Here is a 24,102-nt window from a genome sequence, read left to right on the forward strand (position 1 = left end):
CGGCACAGCTCTGGGACAAGCTCTTCCCACACTCAGGACACTGTTAGGGCCTCTCTCCACTGTGCATCTGCCGGTGGACAAACAGCTTGGAGTGCTGGATGAAGCTCTTCCCACATTCTGAGCACGTGTAGGGGCATTCCCCAGTGTGCACTGTCTGCTGCATGATCAGGCCAGAGCTGTCACAGAAGCTGTTCCCGCTCTCCCCACACACACAGGGTCAGATTCCAGTGCACAGCATCTGGTGGTGTTTGAGGTGGGAGCTCTTCATGAAGCCTTTCCCACATTCTCCACATTTCTAGGGCCGTTCAACAGTGTGGATCCTCCTGTGCTTGTATAAAGTGGAGTTCTCAGTGAAGCTCTTCCCACACTGCCCACACTCATAGGGCTCTTCCCCAGTGTGGATCCTCTTGTGGACGATCAGTCTGGAGCTCGTAGTGAAGCTCTTCCCACACTCCCCACACTCATAGGGCCGTTCCCCAGTGTGGACTCTCTGGTGGATCATCAGGTCAGAGGTGTCTCTGAAGCGCTTCCCACATTTCCCACACTCGTAGCGCCGTTCCCCAGTGTGGATCTTCTGGTGCCGGAGCAGGCCAGAGTTTGTGTAGAAACTCTTCCCACATTCCGAGCACTGGTGCAGCTTCTTGCCATTGTGAAGCTGTTCATGCACCACCAGCTCAGAGCTCTGGCCACATCTCTGGCTGCCTTCCTGGCACAGGGTGGGTCCTTCCTCCTCGGAGCACCCTGGCATGGGTTTGGAGCCCCTCCTCGGGCAGGATCTCCACGCCTTTTCCTCCCCATTGCATTCCTGTGCCATGGGGCTGCTCAAAACAGCCTCTTCCACGAGGTTCTGCTGAGGGGATTTGTCCTCCCTGGCCTCCTTGTCTGGGGGAGGAAGGACAAGGACAGGATGGGATTTGACTCCGTGCCAGAGGGAAGGGCAAGGAGATCCCCCCAGTGCATCCCCGGCAGGACGGCGTCGGCAGCGGGGTTGTCCTGCAGCCGGGGCCAGGCTGGGCTGGGAGATGGAGCAGGAGAGAGGGGAAAAGGGGCACTGACTTCCTCCTCACCTGCCTGGGGGTCCTGGGGCATCCTCCTCTTCCTCACAGCCTTCTCCTCTACCCAGCCAAAGTCTGGCACTGGGAATTCCTGGTGTGGGAAAGACATTCTGTGAGTGCAGTGGCTTTGAAGGTCCTGCTGTTCAAGTCCATCTCCAGAAGTCACCGCCTGTCTGGTGTCCATAAAATCCTCCAAAAATCGAGAAGAAGTCCAAAAACACTCTCTCAGGGCTTCCCTGTTTCCAGTGTCCTTCCTTTGGGGTTACGGGGGTCCCTCTTCTCAGAGCTGCTGGGGGGCCCGTGGGTCCTGGGGATCCCCCCTCTCCCGCCTCCTGCTTCGGCTCGCTCAGGGGGTTTTGGGGCTGCCAGGGCTCATCCTGCCCTGATTCTGACTCGGCTCCCAGCTGTCCCAGGGTCCCCTTCCTCAGCATTCCCCCACTCCAGCCACTCAGCGCTTCTTCCCCCACTCCCCGACAACACTTTCACGCTCGGGGGGCCCGGACCCCCCTCATCTCCAGCCTCCACCACCCCTCCAGGCTGCCGGAGCTGCCCCAGCTCTGCCATCGCCCCGCTCCCCCCTCCGGGCCTCCCGCCCTTCATCCCCGCCTCTCCCGGGATCCCCAAAACCAACGTCCCGCCCCGCCGGCACCGCGCGATCGCTTCGTGGGACCCCAAAATCCCCCCAGGGGCAACTACGGCTCAGCTTTGCACTCCTGCAAGATCTGAAAATATCCCCATCTCCTCCCCCAAACCTCCCAGGAACATGCAAAGATATTTGCGGCGCGATTCTGGAATCTCTTAGCTCCCAACGCCATTCCAAAAAAAAACCCCCAACCTCTCGGGGACCCCCGGACAGATTTGGGGTGAGCTCCCTCTCCCTGGTCACCGGCAATGCTGCGGGGGCCGGAGGTGCGGTGCGCTCTGCGCGTCCCTGGTCGAACTCCGTCGCTCTTTTCCTGTTCCGGCTCCTCCTCCTCCTTTCTCCCTCCTCCTCCTCCTCCTCCTCCTCCACCACCAGCACGACCCCCCTTCCCCCCATTTCCCCGGACCGCGGCCGCTGCAGCACCGGCGTTTGGGTGGGGAGACCCCGCCAGGGATGGGTAGGGGGCTTGGGGACAGTGTGCATCCTTATTATCATTTATTAAAACGCTTAACAGTTTAAGAGGAGTGTGCTTCGTTTCTCCCATTGAACCAGAAGTGTGTGGTAGAGAAATAGGAAAGCGGTGTCAGAGAGAAAAAGCAATGGGAAACACCTCTGGCTTGCAGCTGCCCCCGCAGCGCCCAGCGCTCCCCACTCCCACCCCCCTGTGCCACCCCTGGCAGCCAGGCACCCCCGGGAGCGGAGTTTGGGCTCGGGAGGCAGGGGGACGGCACGGCCGGGTCTGCCCTGGGGGGAGCCCCGAGCCCCCCGCCCATCCCCGGGGGCTCCTGGGGGCTCCCCCTGTTAAAAATAAGACACTTGACACGGCCAATATATGAAGCAGCAATTTAATAATTAATTAATTAACATGGTAAAGTGTGAGCAAAAGGCAGCGCTGGGTACAGTGGTAGGGGTTTTCCCTTCCAACTGCACACCCATTGCTGGATGTGATGATATTTTATTTGCTATATTCATACATATTCATAAACTTTCTCAGCAGTTTCCATTTCTAGTTTTAACATCACAATTCAATACCTAACAGCCATAAATCTATAGATTGTCCTGTATAATTCTATAGACCACTGTGATCTATTCTGATATTTCAATACTCCAGGATGTACTTCCAGGATATGTTTTTCCAGGTGGTGGGATCTGGCTTCCAGATGTGGGGTCCCCCATCTCTATTTTCAAGTCCTTCAATCTCCAATAGTGATGTCCAGTTTCTCTCTCCAGGAGCCATAAATCAGTGAGCTGAAGTCATATCTTCATGTCCAGGATGTTTTCCCAGCTTGTGTGAAGCCTGAGCCCCCTCCTTATTTCCTTCTTTTGTCTAAAAAAAACCTTTTTGCACTCTAAAACTACAGTTTAAAATTCTTTAATACAAAGCAAGCTTCTAAAGTTATAATTAAAGGACACTTATTGCAGAATAGCTTGAGACTTATAATAGATAATTGCAAGCAAAAGATTTATTCAAAAACTTCCTTCTATGCTTTCCTCAGCTGTTTATTAGAACTCATCTTTTATAACTGTCCCATTGCTGTGTTCTACAACTACAATTACACAGATTTTCTTCATTTCCCTGACACGAAACATAACTTTGTATTTCACAGTCCCCACTCTGCTTGTATAAATTTTTATTTATCTTACTTATTCGTGTCTGGGTTTCGAATCTGGCCAAAACTTCAGAAACTTTTCCTTCTTTGTCCTTTTTCTTCAGTTTCATTATTTTGGATATTTTAGATGTTTTCTCAAAATGGCTAAATTCCCCTGTAGCTAGTTCAGGGTCTACAGGCATCACAGCGACCTGCATACCTTGTATTACAGAGTGGATAAGCTGAACAAAGCATGGAATTAAGCAAGGTAAAAACAACAGTCCAGTCAATGAACACAATATTATAAATACTATTTTCTTCCACCAAGCCCCTCTTCCAAACAACTGGTCTCACCATGGAGCTGAAGGATAGAATTCTATTGTTAAACAGGCATTTGTTTGTTACTTAAATATCCTTCAGGGTTTTGTGGCTACCACCGATTTTAGAGAAATTTGTGGTATACATTTTCCTGCAAGGGGTTTCCCCTACCTTTGTCCCAAAAGCTTTCCCTTTCTTGGCTATGCATTCTTGGCCTATCACTACATTTGTCAATACCCATCCTTCTGTCCGCTCTTCAGGTTTTGTAATTCCTGTTCGCTTCTACTTTAAAATTTGTGCTACTTCTAACCCTTCTCCTCTCTAAGGCTATTGCCCTGTCATTTGGGTCCCACCACAAATCCAGCACTTGGAAATATTTAATTCTATTACAATTCATTGCATTAAATCCATAAAAAATTTCTCCAAAAGTGGAAAGGTCTAACTCTGGCAGCTGTTTCTTTAATTTCTCATACAAATTTGGGGAAGCAACTTTAGATTCAGAGTGGGTTTTCAACCCTTCTACTGCTTTCTGCACTAAATTCTCCCCATATTAAACTCCTCCCCCATCAGTGTATCCCCACATACTTGCTTTGGTAAAACATATATATTCTTCTCTTCTTGGACATGTCTGGTAATTACAGCCAGCTCCTCCTCTTGCTCTTAAATTCCTTTACATCCAAAACTCCCTTGCTCTTCACAAACCCTTAACTGACTTTCATCATAACCACCTTTGTTTATATGGGTGTGACCAACAAAGGATACCGTTGTGACTCCTCTCCATTTCACCGCCTGGTGACACGGGTGACAATTGTCAATTGCCATGGCAATGCTTACACACATGATCAGGTATATAATGAGAGGTCCAGTATGACATGCCTTTCCACCCCTCCAACCTATTGGGTTGCTGCCAACAGTTGGGATTTTCATCTTCTTGGTGGCAAAGGCAGAGGTCAATCTGGTCTTGCCCTCTATTTATTCTTACCTGAGAATTGTTGGCAGGCCCACTGAAGCTCTGTGCCACTCCTTTACTTTAGTTCAGTATCTGTCTGGTATCCAATTGTTGTAATCACACTCAATTCTTTCGAATTTTGCTTTTGCTTCTTCCTGCAGATCAATCCCAGCCCGTGTCCCGTGCAACCAGATCCTCCACCAATCCTCATCACCTACTTTGATGTATCCTTTCTCTACTGCAGCCCTTAGTGTTCTATCTGTCTCTTTCTCTATCTCATCCCTACAACTCCAGCAAAGGGTACTAGGGATCCTTGCCCCCACCAAGTTTGTATACCACAATTTCTGACACTCAATGCACCTGAAACAACCCCAGGGAAAACATTTACAGTTTTGGGTAGGACATTTCACTTTCCTTGGAAGGTTTTGATTCTGAAACCTCAGGTACAAGAGTTTCTGAAACATGCATCAATCCTTTTTAAGTCTTATTTTCAGTTCTCTAGGAGCAGATGAGATTTTCCACTGAAGCTCGGCCGGTGCCTCTGTTGGTGGTCCCACTGGTCCTTTAAGCGTGATGTGTGGGTCCAGCCTTTCTCTGCAGTCCAGATGGCTGTATCAGTGGTTAAGGGGTTAAAAATGGGCCTTCCCATTTAGAAGATAAGGTCTCCTCTTTGCAGCTTTTAACCAGCACTCAATCACTTGGTTTTATTTTATGTATGCTAAATCCTAGAGGGGTAGATTGAGCCAATATTCCTTTTCTCTCAACTCTAATACATGTTGTCTAATTGTTTGGATATATTTTCTGAATAGTCATATCTTCAACTATTACTGATGTTTGGGGTATCTCCTGGGAATATGACATTCCATAAAGCATTTCGTATGCTGATAGCCCAGTATCTGCATTAGGAAGTGTTCTTATATTAAGCAATGCTAAAGGTAAACATTTTTTCAGGACATTCTGGTTTCAGTCATTAATTTGGTTAAATGCTGTTTTATAGTTTGGTCCTTCTTTTCTACCTTCACAGAGCTCTGAGGGTGCCAAGGGGGTATGGTATTCTCAGGAAATACCCATGGCTTGTGTTACCCCTTTGATGACACTAGAGGTAAAATGGGAGCCTTAATCAGAATCACTGGCTCGAATAACCCCAAATTGGGGAATAATTTGTTCTAATAGTATTTTAATTACAAATTTGGCCGTGGCCCTTACAGCTGGGTAAGCTTCTACCCAGCGAATTAGTTGATCTACTACTACTAACAGATACTTCCACTTACTGACTTTTGGAAGCTCAGCATAATCCACCTGAACTCTTTCAAGAGGTTCATAGGCTATTTTCTTACCGGCCTCCCCCCGCTGAAGTTTGCCTCATTACCTTTTTGTTGACTCTCTGACAAGTAACACGCTTCTGTGTTACTTGCTTTGCTATTTCAAAAAAAATCCCAATACACCCATCATATTTTTAAAAAATGATCACACAAGGCTCTGGTTCGTCAATGAGTATGCTGATGTAATTGGCTCAAAATCTTTTGTGCATAGGCTTTGGACAAAATTTCCCACCTATCTAAGAGTACTCCTTTTCTTTGTTCTTTCTTAGTATCTAATTTCTTTATAGCTTCTTGGGAGCTATAAAATTTTTTTGGACTTCTCTTTGAACTTTTGTTATAATATTCAACTGAATTGTTTCTTTCAATTCAAAAGCTGCCTCTTTTTGCAGCTTGGTCAGCTATGTTATTTCCTCTTGCTAAATAGCTTGTGTTTCTTTGGTGACCTTTTACATGTGTAACAGCTATTTTTTTCTGGTCTTTTTAATGATACAAGCACTTTAAGTATTAATTCTTGATAGATCAACCATTTTCTTTGGGTATTGATCAAACTTCTCTCTTTCCAAATCTTCCTAAAAGTATGTACAATTCTAAAAGTATACTTTGTATAAACAGTCTCCACTTTGTCTTTTAACAGTTCTAAAGCCTGGTATAATGCATATAACTCCCGGGCTTGTGCGGGCCAGCTGGAACGTAACCTTTTCTTTCTACTATCAACATGTTTCCTCCCTTTACAATTGCATATCCTGACCTCTGCTTCCTTTCTAATACTTTGGAGGAGCTATTGATGAAATATTTCTCCCCTTCAAATAATTTTTTTTTTTTTCAGTTAAATCTGGTCTTACTTTAGTTTGTAATTCAATTAACTCTACAAAATCATGAATCTGTTCTCCAGTTAACTTCTGATATAAAAATTTTGCTTTTTGACTATACTTTTTTTATCTACTGCCTACAATACTTTAATAGCCTTACCAGCTGTCTTACCTCTCCCTTTGTTCTGGGAGAAGGTAAGGCAAGTATGCCCGATACTCATTCAGGGTCCAGTTTCTTTGTTCTTTTACTTAACTAATGACCCAAATACTTCATTTCTGCTTCTACAATTGCAACTTGGACATTGAAGCTTTCAAACCCTTTTTCTCTAAGAAGTGTAATAGCTTAATTGTGGCTTCTCTTGGGCCCCAGGAACTGATCTAGTTTATCAGACATCCCCATTTCCTTTTTAAGGGCTCTCACATCCCCAGTGTTCAGTGGTACTAATACATATCTAATAGCTGTCCTCCCCTTCCCCCCTTGGTATCTTGCTATCAGTACCTTCTTTAATGGATACAACTGGCCCCTTTTGCTCTCATCATCACTGTCCTTGCGCCTTTCTGCCCGAACTGTCTCCCTGCTTCTATGTGCAGGTGCTGAATCTGGAGGACGAGGCAGAGCCACAGGGGCTTGAGGTGCATGCGGTGCCATAGGGGCTTGAGGTGCTGGGGGTGCTGGATTAGGCACCTCTGGTGGGGCAGCTGGTTGTGGTAGATAAGGGGGGAGGTTGTGTAAGTGGCCTCATGGATTCTTCTCCTTTTTTGGTTTTTAAAGCATACAAGGGAGAAGGCCAGGACTTCTGCTATAAAGCAGCATAATCGCTCTCTTGGTTAATTGGATCCTTTTTATTTACACAGGCATTCAGGGCCTGACAGATCCACTCCTCAGATGACCTGTACATTGGCCAGTACAAATTATCAGGTCGTGTAATTTCTTTAGTCTATTCCATCATACAGTATTTTATCATTTTCTCTTTACTTTTTCCTTTCTTGGATTTACATTCATCCTAAAATTTTAACATTAACCCCAGGGGACTGTCCTGTGGTAAAAAGCTCCCTCCTTTCCCAGTACCTTTAGTACTTCTATTTGCCTGTTGGTTTATACCAACCCCTGGGTCCTTGCCTTGGCATTGACCCACCCTAAGAAACGGGTATTCCCTCACTTGCCTCGACCACACTCTTTCTGACTTCAGTAATGAAAGGCCTTCCTATTTTCTCACTTGTCTAGGATTTCTTTAATAAAAAGTCCCTTCAACCAATACCGCTTCCCGCCTCTGATTTACTGTAAAGAAATCCCCCCCAGCTATTGCCGCATCCCGCCCCCGACCTTTTTATATGAAAGAATTCCCTTTACCAACACTCGCTTTGTTCCTTCACCTGCCGCTCCCCTCGCGGAGACACGGAACCGAGGTTAGAAGAACTCCACAATCACTTCGTGGCCAGGCCACGTCTCACACACACACCACTCACACTCTCACTCGTGTGTACCCGTTCTTAGCCCACCTAACCAAGCGATACTTACAGCCTCCTTTTCTCGCCTGGGTCTCTGTGCACGAGTTATTACAGGTGAATTTCACTGCAGCTTTATCCGGGAGCTCAAAATCCTTTGCTCACAATTTACCTCGAGGATCTCCTTCTCCCTGAAAGATTCCCCAGTCACTCAGGGCCACCTGAGGCAAAAGCCTGCAAGGTGGGGCGCCTCCCCGAGATCAGGGGCCTCCCTCAATGGATTGGAGATGCCCGCATTCTCCACCAAATTGTTAAAAATGAGACGCTTGACACGGCCAATATATCAAGCAGCAATTTAATAATTAATTAATTAACATGGTAAAGTGTGAGCAAAGAGGCAGCGCTGGGTACAGTGGTAGGGGTTTTCCCTTCCAACTGCACACCCATTGCTGGGCTTGCTGGTATTTTATTTGCTATATTCATACATATTCATAAACTTTCTCAGCAGTTTCCATTTCTAGTTTTAACGTCACAATTCAATACCTAACAGCCATAAATCTATAGATTGTCCTGTATAATTCTATAGACCATTGTGATCTATTCCGATATTTCAATACTCCAGGATGTACTTCCAGGATATGTTTTTCCAGGTGGTGGGATCTGGCTTCCAGATGTGGGGGTCCCGTCTCTATTTTCAAGTCCTTCAATCTCCAATAGTGATGTCCAGCTTCTCTCTCCAGGAGCCATAAATCAGTGAGCTGAAGTCATATCTTCATGTCCAGGATGTTTTCCCAGCTTGTGTGAAGCCTGAGCCCCCTCCTTATTTCCTTCTTTTGTCTAAAAAAAACCTTTTTGCACTCTAAAACTACAGTTTAAAATTCTTTATACATAGCAAGCTTCTAAAGTTATAATTAAAGGACACTTATTGCAGAATAGCTTGAGACTTATAATAGATAATTGCAAGCAAAAGATTTATTCAAAAACTTCCTTCTATGCTTTCCTCAGCTGTTTATTAGAACTCATCTTTTATAACTGTCCCATTGCTGTGTTCTACAACTACAATTACACAGATTTTCTTCATTTCCCTGACACGAAACATAACTTTGTATTTCACAGTCCCCACTCTGCTTGTATAAATTTTTATTTATCTTACTTATTCGTGTCTGGGTTTCGAATCTGGCCAAAACTTCAGAAACTTTTCCTTCTTTGTCCTTTTTCTTCAGTTTCATTATTTTGGATATTTTAGATGTTTTCTCAAAATGGCTAAATTCCCCTGTAGCTAGTTCAGGGTCTACAGGCATCACAGCGACCTGCATACCTTGTATTACAGAGTGGATAAGCTGAACAAAGCATGGAATTAAGCAAGGTAAAAACAACAGTCCAGTCAATGAACACAATAGTATAAATACTATTTTCTTCCACCAAGCCCCTCTTCCAAACAACTGGTCTCACCATGGAGCTTGAAGGATAGAATTCTATTGTTAAACAGGCATTTGTTGGTTACTTAAATATCCTTCAGGGTTTTGTGGCTACCACCGATTTTAGAGAAATTTGTGGTATACATTTTCCTGCAAGGGGTTTCCCCTACCTTTGTCCCAAAAGCTTTCCCTTTCTTGGCTATGCATTCTTGGCCTATCACTACATTTGTCAATACCCATCCTTCTGTCCGTTCTTCAGGTTTTGTAATTCCTGTTCGCTTCTACTTTAAAATTTGTGCTACTTCTACCCCTTCTCCTCTCTAAGGCTATTGCCCTGTCATTTGGGTCCCACCACAAATCCAGCACTTGGAAATATTTAATTCTATTACAATTCATTGCATTAAATCCATAAACAAATTCTCTAAAAGTGGAAAGGTCTAACTCTGGCAGCTGTTTCTTTAATTTCTCATACAAATTTGGGGAAGCAACTTTAGATTCAGAGTGGGTTTTCAACCCTTCTACTGCTTTCTGCACTAAATTCTCCCCATATTGAACTCCTCCCCCATCAGTGTATCCCCACATACTTGCTTTGGTAAAACATATATATTCTTCTCTTCTTGGACGTGTCTGGTAATTACAGCCAGCTCCTCCTCTTGCTCCTAAATTCCTTGCCATCCAAAATTCTCTTCCTTGCTCTTCACAAACCCTTAACTGACTTTCATCATAACCACCTTTGTTTATATGGGTGTGACCAACAAAGGATACCGTTGTGACTCCTCTCCATTTCACCGCCTGGTGACACGGGTGACAATTGTCAATTGCCATGGCAATGCTTACACACATGATCAGGTATATAACGAGAGGTCCAGTATGACATGCCTTTCCACCCCTCCAACCTATCGGGTTCCTGCCAACAGTTGGGAATTTCATCTTCTTGGTGGCAAAGGCAGAGGTCAATCTGGTCTTGCCCTCTATTTGTTCTTACCTGTGAATTGTTGCCAGGCCCACTGAAGCTTAGCTCTGTGCCACTCCCTTATTTCAATTTGGTATCCGTCTGGTATCCAATTGTTGTAATCACACTCAATTCTTTCCAATTTTGCTTTTGCTTCTTCCTGCAGATCGATCTCAGCCCGTGTCCCGTGCAACCAGGTCTCCTACCAATCCTTATCACCTACTTTGATGTATCCTTTCTCTACTGCAGCCCTTAGTGTTCTATCTGTCTCTTTCTCTCTCATCCCTACAACTCCAGCAAAGGGTACTAGGGATCCTTGCCCCCACCAAGTTTGTATACCACAATTTCTGACACTCAATGCACCTGAAACAACCCCAGGGAAAACATTTACAGTTTTGGGTAGGACATTTCACTTTCCTTGGAAGGTTTTGATTCTGAAACCTCAGGTACAAGAGTTTCTGAAACATGCATCAATCCTTTTTAAGTCTTATTTTCAGTTCTCTAGGAGCAGATGAGATTTTCCACTGAAGCTCGGCCGGTGCCTCTGTTGGTGGTCCCACTGGTCCTTTAAGCGTGATGTGTGGGTCCAGCCTTTCTCTGCAGTCCAGATGGCTGTATCAGTGGTTAAGGGGTTAAAAATGGGCCTTCCCATTTAGAAGATAAGGTCTCCTCTTTGCAGCTTTTAACCAGCACTCAATCACTTGGTTTTATTTTATGTATGCTAAATCCTAGAGGGGTAGATTGAGCCAATATTCCTTTTCTCTCAACTCTAATACTTGTTGTCTAATTGTTTGGATATATTTCTGAATAGTCATATCTTCAACTATTACTGATGTTTGGGGTATCTCCTGGGAATATGACATTCCATAAAGCATTTCGTATGCTGATAGCCCAGTATCTGCATTAGGAAGTGTTCTTATATTAAGCAATGCTAAAGGTAAACATTTTTTCCAGGACATTCTGGTTTCAGTCATTAATTTGGTTAAATGCTGTTTTATAGTTTGGTCCTTCTTTTCTACCTTCACAGAGCTCTGAGGGTGCCAAGGGGGTATGGTATTCTCAGGAAATACCCATGGCTTGTGTTACCCCTTTGATGACACTAGAGGTAAAATGGGAGCCTTAATCAGAATCACTGGCTCGAATAACCCCAAATCGGGGAATAATTTGTTCTAATAGTATTTTAATTACAAATTTGGCCGTGGCCCTTACAGCTGGGTAAGCTTCTAGCCAGTGAATTAGTTGATCTACTACTACTAACAGATACTTCCACTTACTGACATTTGGAAGCTCAGCATAATCCACCTGAACTCTTTCAAAAGGTCTATAGGCTATTTTCTTACCGCCCCCCCCCCCGTTGAAGTTTGCCTCATTACCTTTTTGTTGACTCTCTGACAAGTAACACGCCTCTGCGTTACTTGCTTTGCTATTTCAAAAAAATCCCAATATACCCATTATATTTTAAAAAAATGATCACACAAGGCTCTGGTTCTTCAATGACTATGCTGATGTAATTGGCTCAAAATCTTTTGTGCACAAGCTTTGGACAAAATTTCCCACCTATCTAAGAGTACTCCTTTTCTTTGTTCTTTCTTAGTATCTAATTTCTTTATAGCTTCTTGGGAGCTATAAAATTTTTTTGGACTTCTCTTTGAACTTTTGTTATAATATTCAACTGAATTGTTTCTTTCAATTCAAAAGCTGCCTCTTTTTGCAGCTTGGTCAGCTATGTCATTTCCTCTTGCTAAATAGCTTGTGTTTCTTTGGTGACCTTTTACATGTGTAACAGCTATTTTTTTTTCTGGTCTTTTTCATGATACAAGCACTTTAAGTATTAATTCTTGATAGATCAACCATTTTCTTTGGGTATTGATCAAACTTCTCTCTTTCCAAATCTTCCTAAAAGTATGTACAATTCTAAAAGTATACTTTGTATAAATAGTCTCCACTTTGTCTTTTAACAGTTCTAAAGCCTGGTATAACGCATATAACTCCCGGGCTTGTGCGGGCCAGCTGGAACTTAACCTTTTCCTTTCTACTATCAACATGTTTCCTCCCTTTACAATTGCATATCCTGACCTCTGCTTCCTTTCTAATACTTTGGAGGAGCTATTGATGAAATATTTCTCCCCTTCAGATAATTTTATTTTTTTTTATTTCAGTTAAATCTGGTCGTACTTTAGTTTGTAATTCAATTAACTCTACAAAATCATGAATCTGTTCTCCAGTTAACTTCTGATATACAAATTTTGCTTTTTGACTATACTTTTTTATCTACTGCCTACAATACTTTAATAGCTTTACCAGCTGTCTTATCTCTCCCTTTGTTCTGGGAGAAGGTAAGGCAAGTATGCCCGATACTCATTCGGGGTCCAGTTTCTTTGTTCTTTTACTTAACTAATGACCCAAATACTTCATTTGTGCTTCTACAAATTGCAACTTGGACATTGAAGCTTTCAAACCCTTTTTCTCTAAGAAGTTTAATAGCTTAATTGTGGCTTCTTGGGCCCCAGGAACTGATCTAGGTTATCAGACATCCCCATTTCCTTTTTAAGGGCTCTCACATCCCCAGTGGTCAGTGGTACTGATACATATCTAATAGCTGTCCCCTCCACTCCCCCCGTGGTATCTTACTATCAGTACCTTCCTTAATGGATACAACTGGTCCCTTTTGCTCTCATCATCACTGTCCTTGTGCCTTTCTGCCCGAACTGTCTCCCTGCTTCTACGTGCAGGTGGTGAATCTGGAGGACGAGGCAGAGCCACAGGGGCTTGAGGTGCAAGCGGTGCCATAGGGGCTTGGGGTGCTGGGTTAGGCACCTCTGGTGGGGCAGCTGGTTGTGGTAGATAAGGGGGGAGGTTGTGTAAGTGGCCTCATGGATTCTTCTCCTTTTTGGTTTTTAAAGCATACAGGGGAGAAGGCCAGGACTTGTGCCATAAAGCAGCATAATCGCTCTCTTCTCGGTTAATTGGATCCTTTTTATTTACACAGGCATTTAGGGCCTGACAGATCCACCCCTCAGATGACCCGTACATTGGCCAGTACAAATTATCAGGTCATGTCATTTCTTTAGTCCATTCCATCATACAGTATTTCATCATTTTCTCTTTACTTTTTCCTTTCCTGGATTTACATTCATCTTAAAATTTTAACATTAACCCCAGGGGACTGTCCTGTGGTAAAAAGCTCCCTCCTTTCCCAGTACCTTTAGTACTTCTATTTGCCTGTTGGTTTATACCAACCCCCGGGTCCTTGCCTTGGCATTGACCCACCCTAAGGAACGGGTATTCCCTCACTTGCCTTGACCACACTCTTTCTGACTTCAGTAATGAAAGGCCTTCCTATTTTCTCACTTGTCTAGGATTTCTTTAATAAAAAGTCCCTTCAACCAATACCGCTTCCCGCCTCTGATTTACTGTGAAGAAATCCTCCCCAGCTATTGCCGCATCCCGCCCCCGACCTTTTTATATGAAAGAATTCCCTTTACCAACACTCGCTTTGTTCCTTCACCTGCCGCTCCCCTCGCGGAGACACGGAACCGAGGTTAGAAGAACTCCACAATCACTTCGTGGCCAGGCCACGTCTCACACACACACCACTCACACTCTCACACGTGTGTACCCGTTCTTAGCCCACCTAACCAAGCGATACTTACAGCCTCCTTTTCTCGCCTGCGTCTCTGTGCACGAGTTATTACAGGTGAATTTCACTGCAGCTTTATCCGGGAGCTCACAGTTCCTTTGCTCACAATTTACCTCGAGGATCTCCTTCTCCCTGAAAGATTCCCCAGTCACTCAGGGCCACCTGAGGCAAAAGCCTGCAAGGTGGGGCGCCTCCCCGAGATCAGGGGCCTCCCTCAATGGATTGGAGGTGCCCGCATTCTCCACCAAATTGTTAAAAATAAGACGCTTGACACGGCCAATATATCAAGCAGCAATTTAATAATTTATTAATTATCATGGTAAAGTGTGAGCAAAAGGCAGCGCTGGGTACAGTGGTAGGGGTTTTCCCTTCTGACTGCACACCCATTGCTGGGCTTGCTGGTATTTTATTTGCTATATTCATACATATTCATAAACTTTCTCAGCAGTTTCCATTTCTAGTTTTAACGTCACAATTCAATACCTAACAGCCATAAATCTATAGATTGTCCTGTATAATTCTATAGACCATTGTGATCTATTCCGATATTTCAATACTCCAGGATGTACTTCCAGGATATGTTTTTCCAGGTGGTGGGATCTGGCTTCCAGATGTGGGGGTCCCATCTCTATTTTCAAGTCCATCAATCTCCAATGCTGATGTCCAGTTTCTCTCTCCAGGAGCCATAAATCAGTGAGCTGAAGTCATATCTTCATGTCCAGGATGTTTTCCCAGCTTGTGTGAAGCCTGAGCCCCCTCCTTATTTCCTTCTTTTGTCTAAAAAAACCTTTTTGCACTCTAAAACTACAGTTTAAAATTCTTTAATACAAAGCAAGCTTCTAAAGTTATAATTAAAGGACACATTGCAGAATAGCTTGAGACTTATAATAGATAATTGCAAGCAAAAGATTTATTCAAAAACTTCCTTCTATGCTTTCCTCAGCTGTTTATTAGAACTCATCTTTATAACTGTCTCATTGCTGTGTTCCACAACTACAATTACACAGATTTTCTTCATTTCCCTGACACGAAACATAACTTTGTATTTCACAATCTCTCCACTTTGGGGTCCTGGAGGCCCCCCTGTCAGTGTTGCCCAGGGTCAAGTTTGTATTGGTGTTGGCCCTCTCTGGGCTGCTGTGGCTCCTGAGAATCCAGGAGGTTCCCCTTCTCTGGGCTCACCACTTGGGGATCACAGGTGTCCCTGGGCTCAGCACTATCCAGGGTCCCTCTTTCAGAGTCCTGGGGTATCCATGGGTCCCCCTTGTCCTTGCTCCCAACCTGTCCAGGCTTCTGGAACAGCCCCAGCTCTCGCACTGCCCGTTTCTGCTCCCCCCATTCCCGGGTTTGCCTCCCAGCGCTGCTGGTACCGGGCGATCCCCACGTGTCTCTGGGCTGACAGTGCAGCCCCTGAGCCGGGCAGAGCAAGCCCCACCACGGGGGGACCCTGCATGCCCCGCTCCCTGGGCAGCCGCGCCCAGCCCCGGGCACAGAGCTCCGCCAGCCCCCGCCGCCCCCTCCCCAGGGCCCCCGGGGACCCCCGCAGCCGGGGCCGGGTCTGAGCGAGGCGGCCCCCGAGCCCGGCTGCGTGGCCAGGGGGGCACGGGGAGCCCGGGGCCTCTGTGCCAACGCTTCCCCCGCTCTCCCTCAGCCTTTGCCCGGCCCAGCCCGGCCCCCCGAGCCCCAACAGGCCCCGCACGGCCACGGCCGGGCCGCTCCGCTCCCCTGCGAGCCCGGCCACACGGACCCACCTGCGCCGGGGCCCACGGGCCACCGAGAGCTCCCCGGGCCGCCCGGGCCTGGGCCCCGAGCACAGAGCTCTGCCCGGGGGGCTCCCGGCCCAAGGCGGCGGCTCCGGGCCCGGGCGGCCGCTCCCGGCTCCCACAGCCCGCCCGGGGCCGCCCCGCCCGTGCCGGGGCTGCGCCAGCGCTCCCCGCACCCAAGGGGGTTCAAACTGCCGGGGGCATCTCACAAAAAAACATTGCCCGTATCCCCTCCCAAAACAATAAAATCCCAACCAGCCATCAACCCCCACAAAAAATAATCCAAAACCAAACCCACAAACCAACCCCTTCCACCCTGCCCTCCTGCGCCTTCGCAGGGACCCCGACCCCGCGGGAATGACCCCGGGCCGGGACAAAAAGCTGCTCCCCTGGAGGCGCTTTGAACACCCACCCGCGGCCCGGCCCTGGCACACGGCTCCCGGCAGCTGCCCCGCTGTCCCAGCCGGGCCTTTGCAGCAGGGAGGCTCTGCGGGACCCCCGGGCTGTGCCCCCTCCCAGGCCCTGCCCGCCCCGGGGCTGACCTTCAGCCCGGGCTCTCTCGCTGTCCCGGCTCCTGCAGAGTCCCCGCTCGCAGCTCCTTGGGCCCCTGGGCTCTCCTCTGGGGGTTGGGGAACAGCCGGCAATGCAACCTTGCTCTCTAAAGGAATCATTTTGGTGCTCCCTAGAGAGGCCAGAACTGAAACTTTGTTCCTTTTGCCTGGGTGCAGAGACCATCAGGGCATTTTCTGCACAGAGTTCCAGCCCCCAGCTTTTGTTGAAGGAGCTGCCTACCAATGTCACGCTGCCAGGAGCCTGTCCTTGCTGTCACCTGCTGTGGCTGGGCATGAACAGAGCTCCTGCACTTGCATTTCCAGCTGCTGTGCAACCAAAGCTGAGGGATCTGCAGCTGCCTGAATGCAAAAACTGCAATATGAGCCACTCTCAAGGGGGATATCTCCCCCTGGTGTGCCAGCCCATGGCAATGCTGCCATTCTCTGCTGTTGCTGGGGCGCTCTTGGGTCTGGCTGAGCAGGAAAGGTGACCCTGAGCCAGGAGATTTCTTTGGCTGCAGCAAAGCCTTGGAATGCAAAGACCTTCCTGATGCTGTGCCCTGGGCCAGGATGGAATGAGCCACCAGAGCTGAGCCTAAATTTCTTACAGAATTCACAGAATGACTGGGTAGGATGAGACCTTCAAGATCATCAAATCCAACCCATGCCCCAACACCTCAACTAAACCATGGCTCTGAGTGCCTCATCCAATCTTTTTTTAAACACATCCAGGGATGGTGACTCCACCACCTCCCCAGGCAGACCATTCCAATACTTTATCACTCTCTCTGTGAAAAACTTCTTCCTAATATCCATCCTGTATTTCCCTTGGGGCAGCTGAAGACTGTGTCCTTTTGTTGTGTCAGCTGCTGTCTGGAGAAAGAGACCAAACCCCACCTGACTACAGCTACCCTTCAGGGAACTGTAGAGAGCGATTAGGTCACCTCTGAGTCTCCTTTTCTTCAGGCGAAACAACCACAGCTCCCTCAGCCGTTCTTAACAGGGTTTTTGTTCCAAGCCCCTCACCAGCCTTGTTGCCCTCTCCTGGACGTGCTCAAGCGTCTCAATGTCCTTCCTAAATTGGGGGCCCAGAACTGGACACGGCACTCGAGGTGCAGCCTCACCAGTGCCGAGTACAGGAGAAGAAACACTGCCCTGCTCCTGCTGGCCACACCATTCCTGATCCAGGCCAGGAGCCATTGGCCTTCTTGCCCACCTGCCCACACTGCTGCCTCATGTCCAGCCTGCTGTCCAGCAGTGCCCCAGGTCCCCTTCCCTGGCTGCTGTCCAGCCACTCTGTCCCCAGCCTAGAGTGCTGCAGGAAGTTTTTGTGGCCAAAATGCAGGACTCAGCACTTGCACTTATTAAACTTCATCCTATTGGACTCTGCCCATCCATCCAGTCATTCCAGGTCTCTGCAGAGCCCTCCTACCCTCCAATAGATGGACACACGGTCCAAGCTTAGTGTCAGCTGCAAATTTACTAATGAAAGACTCAATCCCCTCATCCATGTCGTCAATAAAAATATTGAACAGAACTGGCCCCAGCACAGACCCCAGGGGAACACCACTGGTGCCAGCAGCTGGATGCAGAACCTTCAGCAGCACTCTCTGGGCCCAGCCATGCAGGCAGTTCTTAACCCAGCACAGAGTGCTCCTGTCCAAGCTGTGGGCTGCCAGCTTTTCCAGGAGGGTGCTGTGGGAGACAGTGTCCAAGGCCTTGCTGAAATCCAGGTACACAACATCCACTGCCTTTCCCGCACCCACCTGGCGGGTCACCTGGTCATAAACGGAGACCAGGTTGGTCAAACACGACCTTCTGTTCTTAAACCCATGCTGGCCGGGTCTGATAGCCTGGCCATCCTGTAGGTGCTGTGTGATGACACTCAGTATAAGCTGCTGCAGTACCCTACTGGGTACTGAGTTCAGGCTGACTTGAGTTGTGGGATAAGGATTTACAATTCAAACTGTAAAGCAGGTATGTTTTATTTCCATCTGGGACACAAGGGGGATTTTCCACCATACCTGCGTACCTGGTTGAGACAGGTTTAAGGTTTAAATACACTCAGATCCCACAAAACAACCCCTCCCTCCCCGCCCATTCTCTGCCCACTCTCCGCCTCCTTGCACTTCCTATTATAATTAGCCTTCTCTGGTGCCACATCTCCTGGTGGTTGCAGGCTGGGGTCTTCTGATGAAGTAAGAGGTCTTCCTCAGTTGTTCACTGTTTGACCTTTTCCTCTGGGCAGGTGCAGTGAAGGTTTGGCTAACTCTCAGGTCACTTTGTCCTGGCCAAAACCACGAGCCTGGTTCTTTCTGATTTCTTAAGCCACAGGTTCTGCTTTATGGGGTTTTCACTATACCTAAGTCTTGCTTTACTGAGTTTTCACAATATACACAATATACATCTTATCTCTATGGCCTTTACCTAGCAACTAAAACCTCATGTGTTCTGCTACAAGTTGTTTTTCTGCTTTTACAGGATTGCTAAATAAGCTGTATATTTCTGCTTCCCCTCCATCTGCTTAAGCACATTAAATGCTTCTAAAATTCTGAATTTTAGATATGTTTCCCATATCAAACTGGCCTATAATTACCAGGATCCTCCTTTCTACCCTTATGGTGTAGGGGTCACACAACACATTGGCCAACCTCCAGTCCTCTGGAACCTCACCAGTGAGCCAGGACTGTTGGGAAATGATGGAGAGTGGCTTCACAAGCTCATCTGCCAGCTCCCTCAACACCCTGGGCTGGATCCCATCTGGGCCCACGGATTTTGAACATCCAAGTGGCTCAGCAGTTCTCTGACTGCCTCCTCCTGGATAACAGGGGCACCATTCTGCTCCCTGACACCATCTACCAGCCCAGGACGGCAGCTGTCCTGAGGACAAGCTGTCTTCGCCTCATCTGCAGTTCCTAAGTTCCCTCCCACATCCAGAAGAGAACAAAGGTTGGTCCTACCCTTCCTTTTGCCATTAATTTATTTGTAAAAACATATTTTATTATCCTTTACAAAAGTTGTCAAAATGACTTCAAACTGAGCTTTGGCCTCCCTAATATTTTTTTTCCTACATGTTCCCTTAAATACTTCCTGAGACACCTGACCCTCCTTCCAAAAATGATACATCCTCTTTTTATTCCTAAGTTCCTTTGAAATCTCCTTGCCCATCCAGGCTGGACGTTTGCCTTGTCAGCTCATCTTTCAGCACACAGGGACAGTCTGTTCCTGTGCCCTAGAGATCTCTGCATTGAAGCACACCCACCTTTCCTGGACTCCTCTGTTTTTAAGGGCTCCTTCCCAAGGAACTCTCTGAGTAAGTCTCCTAAAACGGCCAAAGTCTGCCCTCCAGAAGTCCAATGTAAAAATCTTTTTGATGTCCCTCCTGAATTCACCACATATTGAGAACTCTGTAATTTCATGATCCCTGTGCCCCAAGCAGCCTCCAAGCACCACATCTCCCACCAGCCTTTCTCTATTTGCAAACAACAGGTCGAACATAGTCCCTCCCCTGCTGGCCTCACTCATCCGCTGTCACAAAAAGTTGTCCTCCATCCACTCCAAAACCTTCCTGCACTGCCTCTTTGCCGCTGTACTGAGTTCCCAGCAGATGTCTGGTAGGTTAAAGTCACCTACGAGAACAAGGGCTGGTGATCCTGAAACATTCTCCAGCTTCTTAGAGAAGAAGTTGTCCACCTCCTCTTCCTGCTTGGGTGGACGATAACAGACTCCTAGCAGGTACCCCTGGTAGCCCGTTCTGTTTGCTTCGGGTAGAACAGGAACAATGAAAACCATCCCAATGGCACAACTCCCCAGCCCACATGGGGAAAGAAAAGAAAAAGTTGTCAAGTTCTCAAAACCTTTCTCCTGCTTTGCTGCAAGACTCCTGCTTCACACATGTTGTGGAAAGTCAAGAGAAGCTGCATGGGTGGGATATCTTGTGACAGATGATGCAACTCGTTCTCCAGGAAAGGTTCTTGGAAAGAGCAGACAGGACTGTGGAGAAGATTCTGGGAAAGCTGAAACAGCTTTTCGGAAATGAAATGAAAGTGGAAAGAAACAACCCAAGATATTTTCCTCTGTTTATTTCTCTGTCCCACTTTCCATCTTAAACTACTTCTTCATCTCATTAATTCTAAATGGGTCTCACCTCTGACATCCAAGACTTGGCAAGATTTAGACACTGTAAAATACCATGAGCTACATCCAGTTTGCCTTCCCGTTTTTCTTGGAAAGCAATGCCGGAGACACAAGTGCAGTGCTTGGGTCAGGTTCAAATTCTGCATTCAGGGAATGTGCTGTGACAGTGTCTGACCCTCAGCAGGGACAATGCACAGCAACAGCCAAGGGGATTCCTCTGTCACTGTGCAGGAGTCAAGACTGGGCCCTGACTGAAAACGGCGAAGTTCCCGTGTTTGGACAGGCTCAGGGGCTGCCCCGGGGAGTGCAGGGCTCGGTGCGAGGCAGAGGGGGCAACGGAAAAAACTGACAAGGGGACAAACGGCCCTGGAGCTTCAGTTGCAGCGGCAGCAGCGGCAGCAGCGGCAGCAGCGGCAGCAGCGGCAGCAGCGGCAGCAGCAGAGAAGAAAAAAGCGGTTTTGTTGACCAACCCGTGCTTCCCCTCTCCCTCTCCCACAGTCCCGCAGCCTCTCCTTTTCCCAGTGTCCCCCTCCCAACCCAGTCTCCCTCTCCCCTGCTGGGCCGGGCCATGCCTCGGGCCCACCCCCGGCCCCGGGCGGGGCTGCCCCGTCCCTGCCCCCGGGCGTCCCGCCGCGGTCTCGCCTTCGCCCGGCTCTGGCAGTGCTGGCGATGGCGCTGCTGGGCGGGCATCAGTGCCTGGGGCTGGGGCAGCATTGCTGGCCTTTGGCTGCGCCTGTGCCGAGCCCAGCCCAGGTCCCGGCCCCAGCCCCGGCACCGGCACCGGCACCGGCCCCAGCCCCAGCCCCAGCCCCAGCCCCAGCCCCAGCCCCGGCCCCGGCCCCGGCCCCGTCCCCGTCCCCGTCCCCGGCCCCGGCCCCGGCCCCGGCCCCAGCTCGTCCCTGGGCCCGCAGAGGACACAGGCGGTGCGGCTGCTCCCGCCGCCTCCACTGTGGCTTCCCCGGCCCAAGCTCCTCCGCTTGGCAGCGCAGCCGCTGGCCCTGAGCCGCTGCTGTCCCGTTGCCAGGAGCAAATGCCTGGGGATGCCCAGCCCGGGCCGCTCGAGGGGCGCTCGGGGGCCGTTCCTGGCCCCGGGCCGAGCGCTGACAGCCGCGTCTCGCCGGCAGGGAAGGCGCAGCAGGCCCTCCAGGAGCAGTACCGCCTGGGTTCGCTGCTGGGCCACGGCGGCTTCGGCAGCGTCTGGGCGGCCACACGGCTCTCAGACCGTGCCCCGGTGAGCGGCAGGGCCGGTGGTGGGTGCACAAGGAAGGGGCGCAGGAGGAGGAGGAGGGCGGAGGAGGAGGAGGGCGAAGGAGAAGGAGGCTGGGGCTGGGCAGGGCAGGCAGTGAGCTCAGCCTGCTGCTCCCCTTGGCTTGCAGGTGGCCATCAAAAGGGTGCCACGGAACCGTGTCCGGCATTGGGGTGAGCTGGTGAGTGAGCGGGGCCAGCAGGAGAAGCTGGGCCATGCCGGGCAGGGATGAGCTGAGGCCTGGCAGGGTGGAAGCCGCCAGGACGCCTGGAGGGAGAGCGGGCGTGGGGCCAGCAAAGGGTGCAGAGCATCCCGGGCTGGCTGAGGGGTCCCCGACCCCTGGCACGGCCTCAGCCCCACTGACAACATTGTGCTCCTCCCACAGCCCAACGGCACCAGCGCACCACTGGAGATCGTGCTGCTGCACAAGGTCTCCACTGGCTTCCCTGGTGTCGTCCAGCTGCTGGAGTGGCTGGAGCTCCCCAACGACATCATTATCATCATGGAGCGCCCGGAGCGTTCTCAGGACCTCCAGCATTTCATTCGGGCACGGCGGTTCCTGTGCGAGGATGTGGCGCGGGAGCTGTTCCGCCAGGTGCTGGAGGCCGTGCGGCACTGCACCAGCTGCGGGGTCCTGCACCGCGACCTCAAGCCAGGGAACATCCTGCTTGACCTGGCCACCGGGCAGGCCAAATTGATTGATTTTGGCTGTGGCACCTACCTACAAGACACAGCCTATACTCACTTTGCAGGTGAGCCCTCGCAGGGGTGTGCTTCCCATTCCAGACATCTCCTGGCCCAACATCTCACAGCCCAGCCTGGGTGTGGCACTGGGGTTCCCTGCCACTCATGGCACTGAGTCTTCAGCCCAGCTGCTTTTGAACACAAGTGGGTGGGGGGACCAGCTTCCAGCCCTGCTGGCAGCCTTTGCCAGCCACTCTGCCTGGGACTGGGGCTGCGGCTGGGGCAGCCAGCCCAACAGAAGCACCCGTGGGTGGGGGTGGCTGAGAGGGGAGCCAGAACATGTCCACCAGCCAGTTTGGGGAGCAGGTGAGAAAGGGCTTGGACTGCTGTGATTGCCTGGTTTGCTTTGGGTTCATAATGGTTTTTGGGGCAATGCAGGCAGGGACGAGTAAGGCATGGTTTTTGCCCAGCACTGAGTGGGTTTTGCTTGTCATGGTTGGGCCTTGCCAGGGCTTCCACTGCCACCTTCCTACACCAGTGGCTTCTTTTCCAACCCTAAGTTCGTACACAAGTCCCAGGTGCTGGCCAGAGGGCAGCAGGTCACACCACGTGCCACTGGGGCAGCCCCTGCACGCCCAGGGATGCTGGGGCCAGGCTCTGGGAGCAGCAGCATCCCCCTGATGAACTCCATCTGTATTCCATAGGAACACCATCATACAGTCCCCCGGAATGGAACCAGTTTGGCTGGTACTATGGACAGCCAGCTACCGTCTGGTCCCTGGGCATCCTGCTGCACCAGATGGTGTGTGGGGAGCACCCTTTCAGGAGGGGCCACAAGATCAGCTGGGACCATCAGCTCTCGCTGCCACCACGGCTCTCTCAAGGTGAATCCTCATGTCTGGGCATGGGGGGAATGCCAGTGCTGGGAGAGAGCAGTGGGCTCTGGCAGCTGCTGAGGAGGTGGCACGTGTCCTGCTGTCCTGCTTTCCTCCAAAACAGGGAATTCCTGGGAAAGTTTAGGCCCAGCTCTGAGCAAATGCAGCATGGCCTGAGAATGGGAACAGTGGGACAGACAGGAGCCTTCTCCAACTGACCAGCGGTTTCTGGTTTCTCTCGCCAGAGTGCCAAGATGTCATCCGGCGGTGTTTATCCATGCTGGATGTGGACCGGCCTTCAGTAGAAGACCTGTTCAGTCATCCCTGGATGCAGGATAGTCATCTGCCATAGAAGAAGGGAGAGAGCCACAGAAACAGCGATGCAGGGCCCTGGTAAGTTCCAGCTCCACACATGCCTTGGCAATCCGAAGCAAAGAACCCAGACTTTTTTGTCCTGCCTGTGTCACTGCACAGGGGTCATCAGATGGGAAGACACAGCCCCTGTGCTGGAGCTGAGCTGCTCTGCCCAGCACTGCTGGCTGCCATCCCAGCTGCTTTGGCTTGTCCTGGTTCACTGCCAGCTGGGGCCCTGGGCAGAACACTGACAGCCTGGTCTCACTCCCAGGGAAAGAGAAGCAGCCCCTGGAGAAGCTGTGCCAGGTGGGGCTGCTGCTGCTGGAGACAGCCAGGACAACATCAAGGATG

At 49.4% G+C, this 24,102-nt stretch overlaps 1 protein-coding gene across 1 annotated transcript; it reads left to right on the forward strand.

Moving 5' to 3' along the window:
- The first annotated feature begins 1,946 nt into the window (after positions 1-1,946).
- On the forward strand, positions 1,947-23,749 carry LOC134562186 (serine/threonine-protein kinase pim-1-like). Its single transcript, XM_063419609.1, has 7 exons — positions 1,947-1,964; positions 21,134-21,335; positions 21,444-21,823; positions 21,969-22,019; positions 22,224-22,590; positions 23,227-23,406; positions 23,643-23,749. Exons 1-7 carry the CDS (start codon positions 1,947-1,949, stop codon positions 23,747-23,749), a joined length of 1,305 nt encoding a protein of 434 aa, XP_063275679.1.
- Positions 23,750-24,102: the final 353 nt, after the last annotated feature.

This window comes from Prinia subflava, chromosome 26 (assembly GCF_021018805.1).
Source record: "Prinia subflava isolate CZ2003 ecotype Zambia chromosome 26, Cam_Psub_1.2, whole genome shotgun sequence".
Classification (NCBI taxonomy): domain Eukaryota; kingdom Metazoa; phylum Chordata; class Aves; order Passeriformes; family Cisticolidae; genus Prinia; species Prinia subflava.

Coding starts and splice junctions, on each gene's coding strand:
- LOC134562186 (XM_063419609.1), top strand. Junction 21,824..21,968: donor GGCTCTCAGACCGTGCCCCG/GTGAGCGGCAGG, acceptor CTTGGCTTGCAG/GTGGCCATCAAAAGGGTGCC. Junction 22,020..22,223: donor TCCGGCATTGGGGTGAGCTG/GTGAGTGAGCGG, acceptor CTCCTCCCACAG/CCCAACGGCACCAGCGCACC.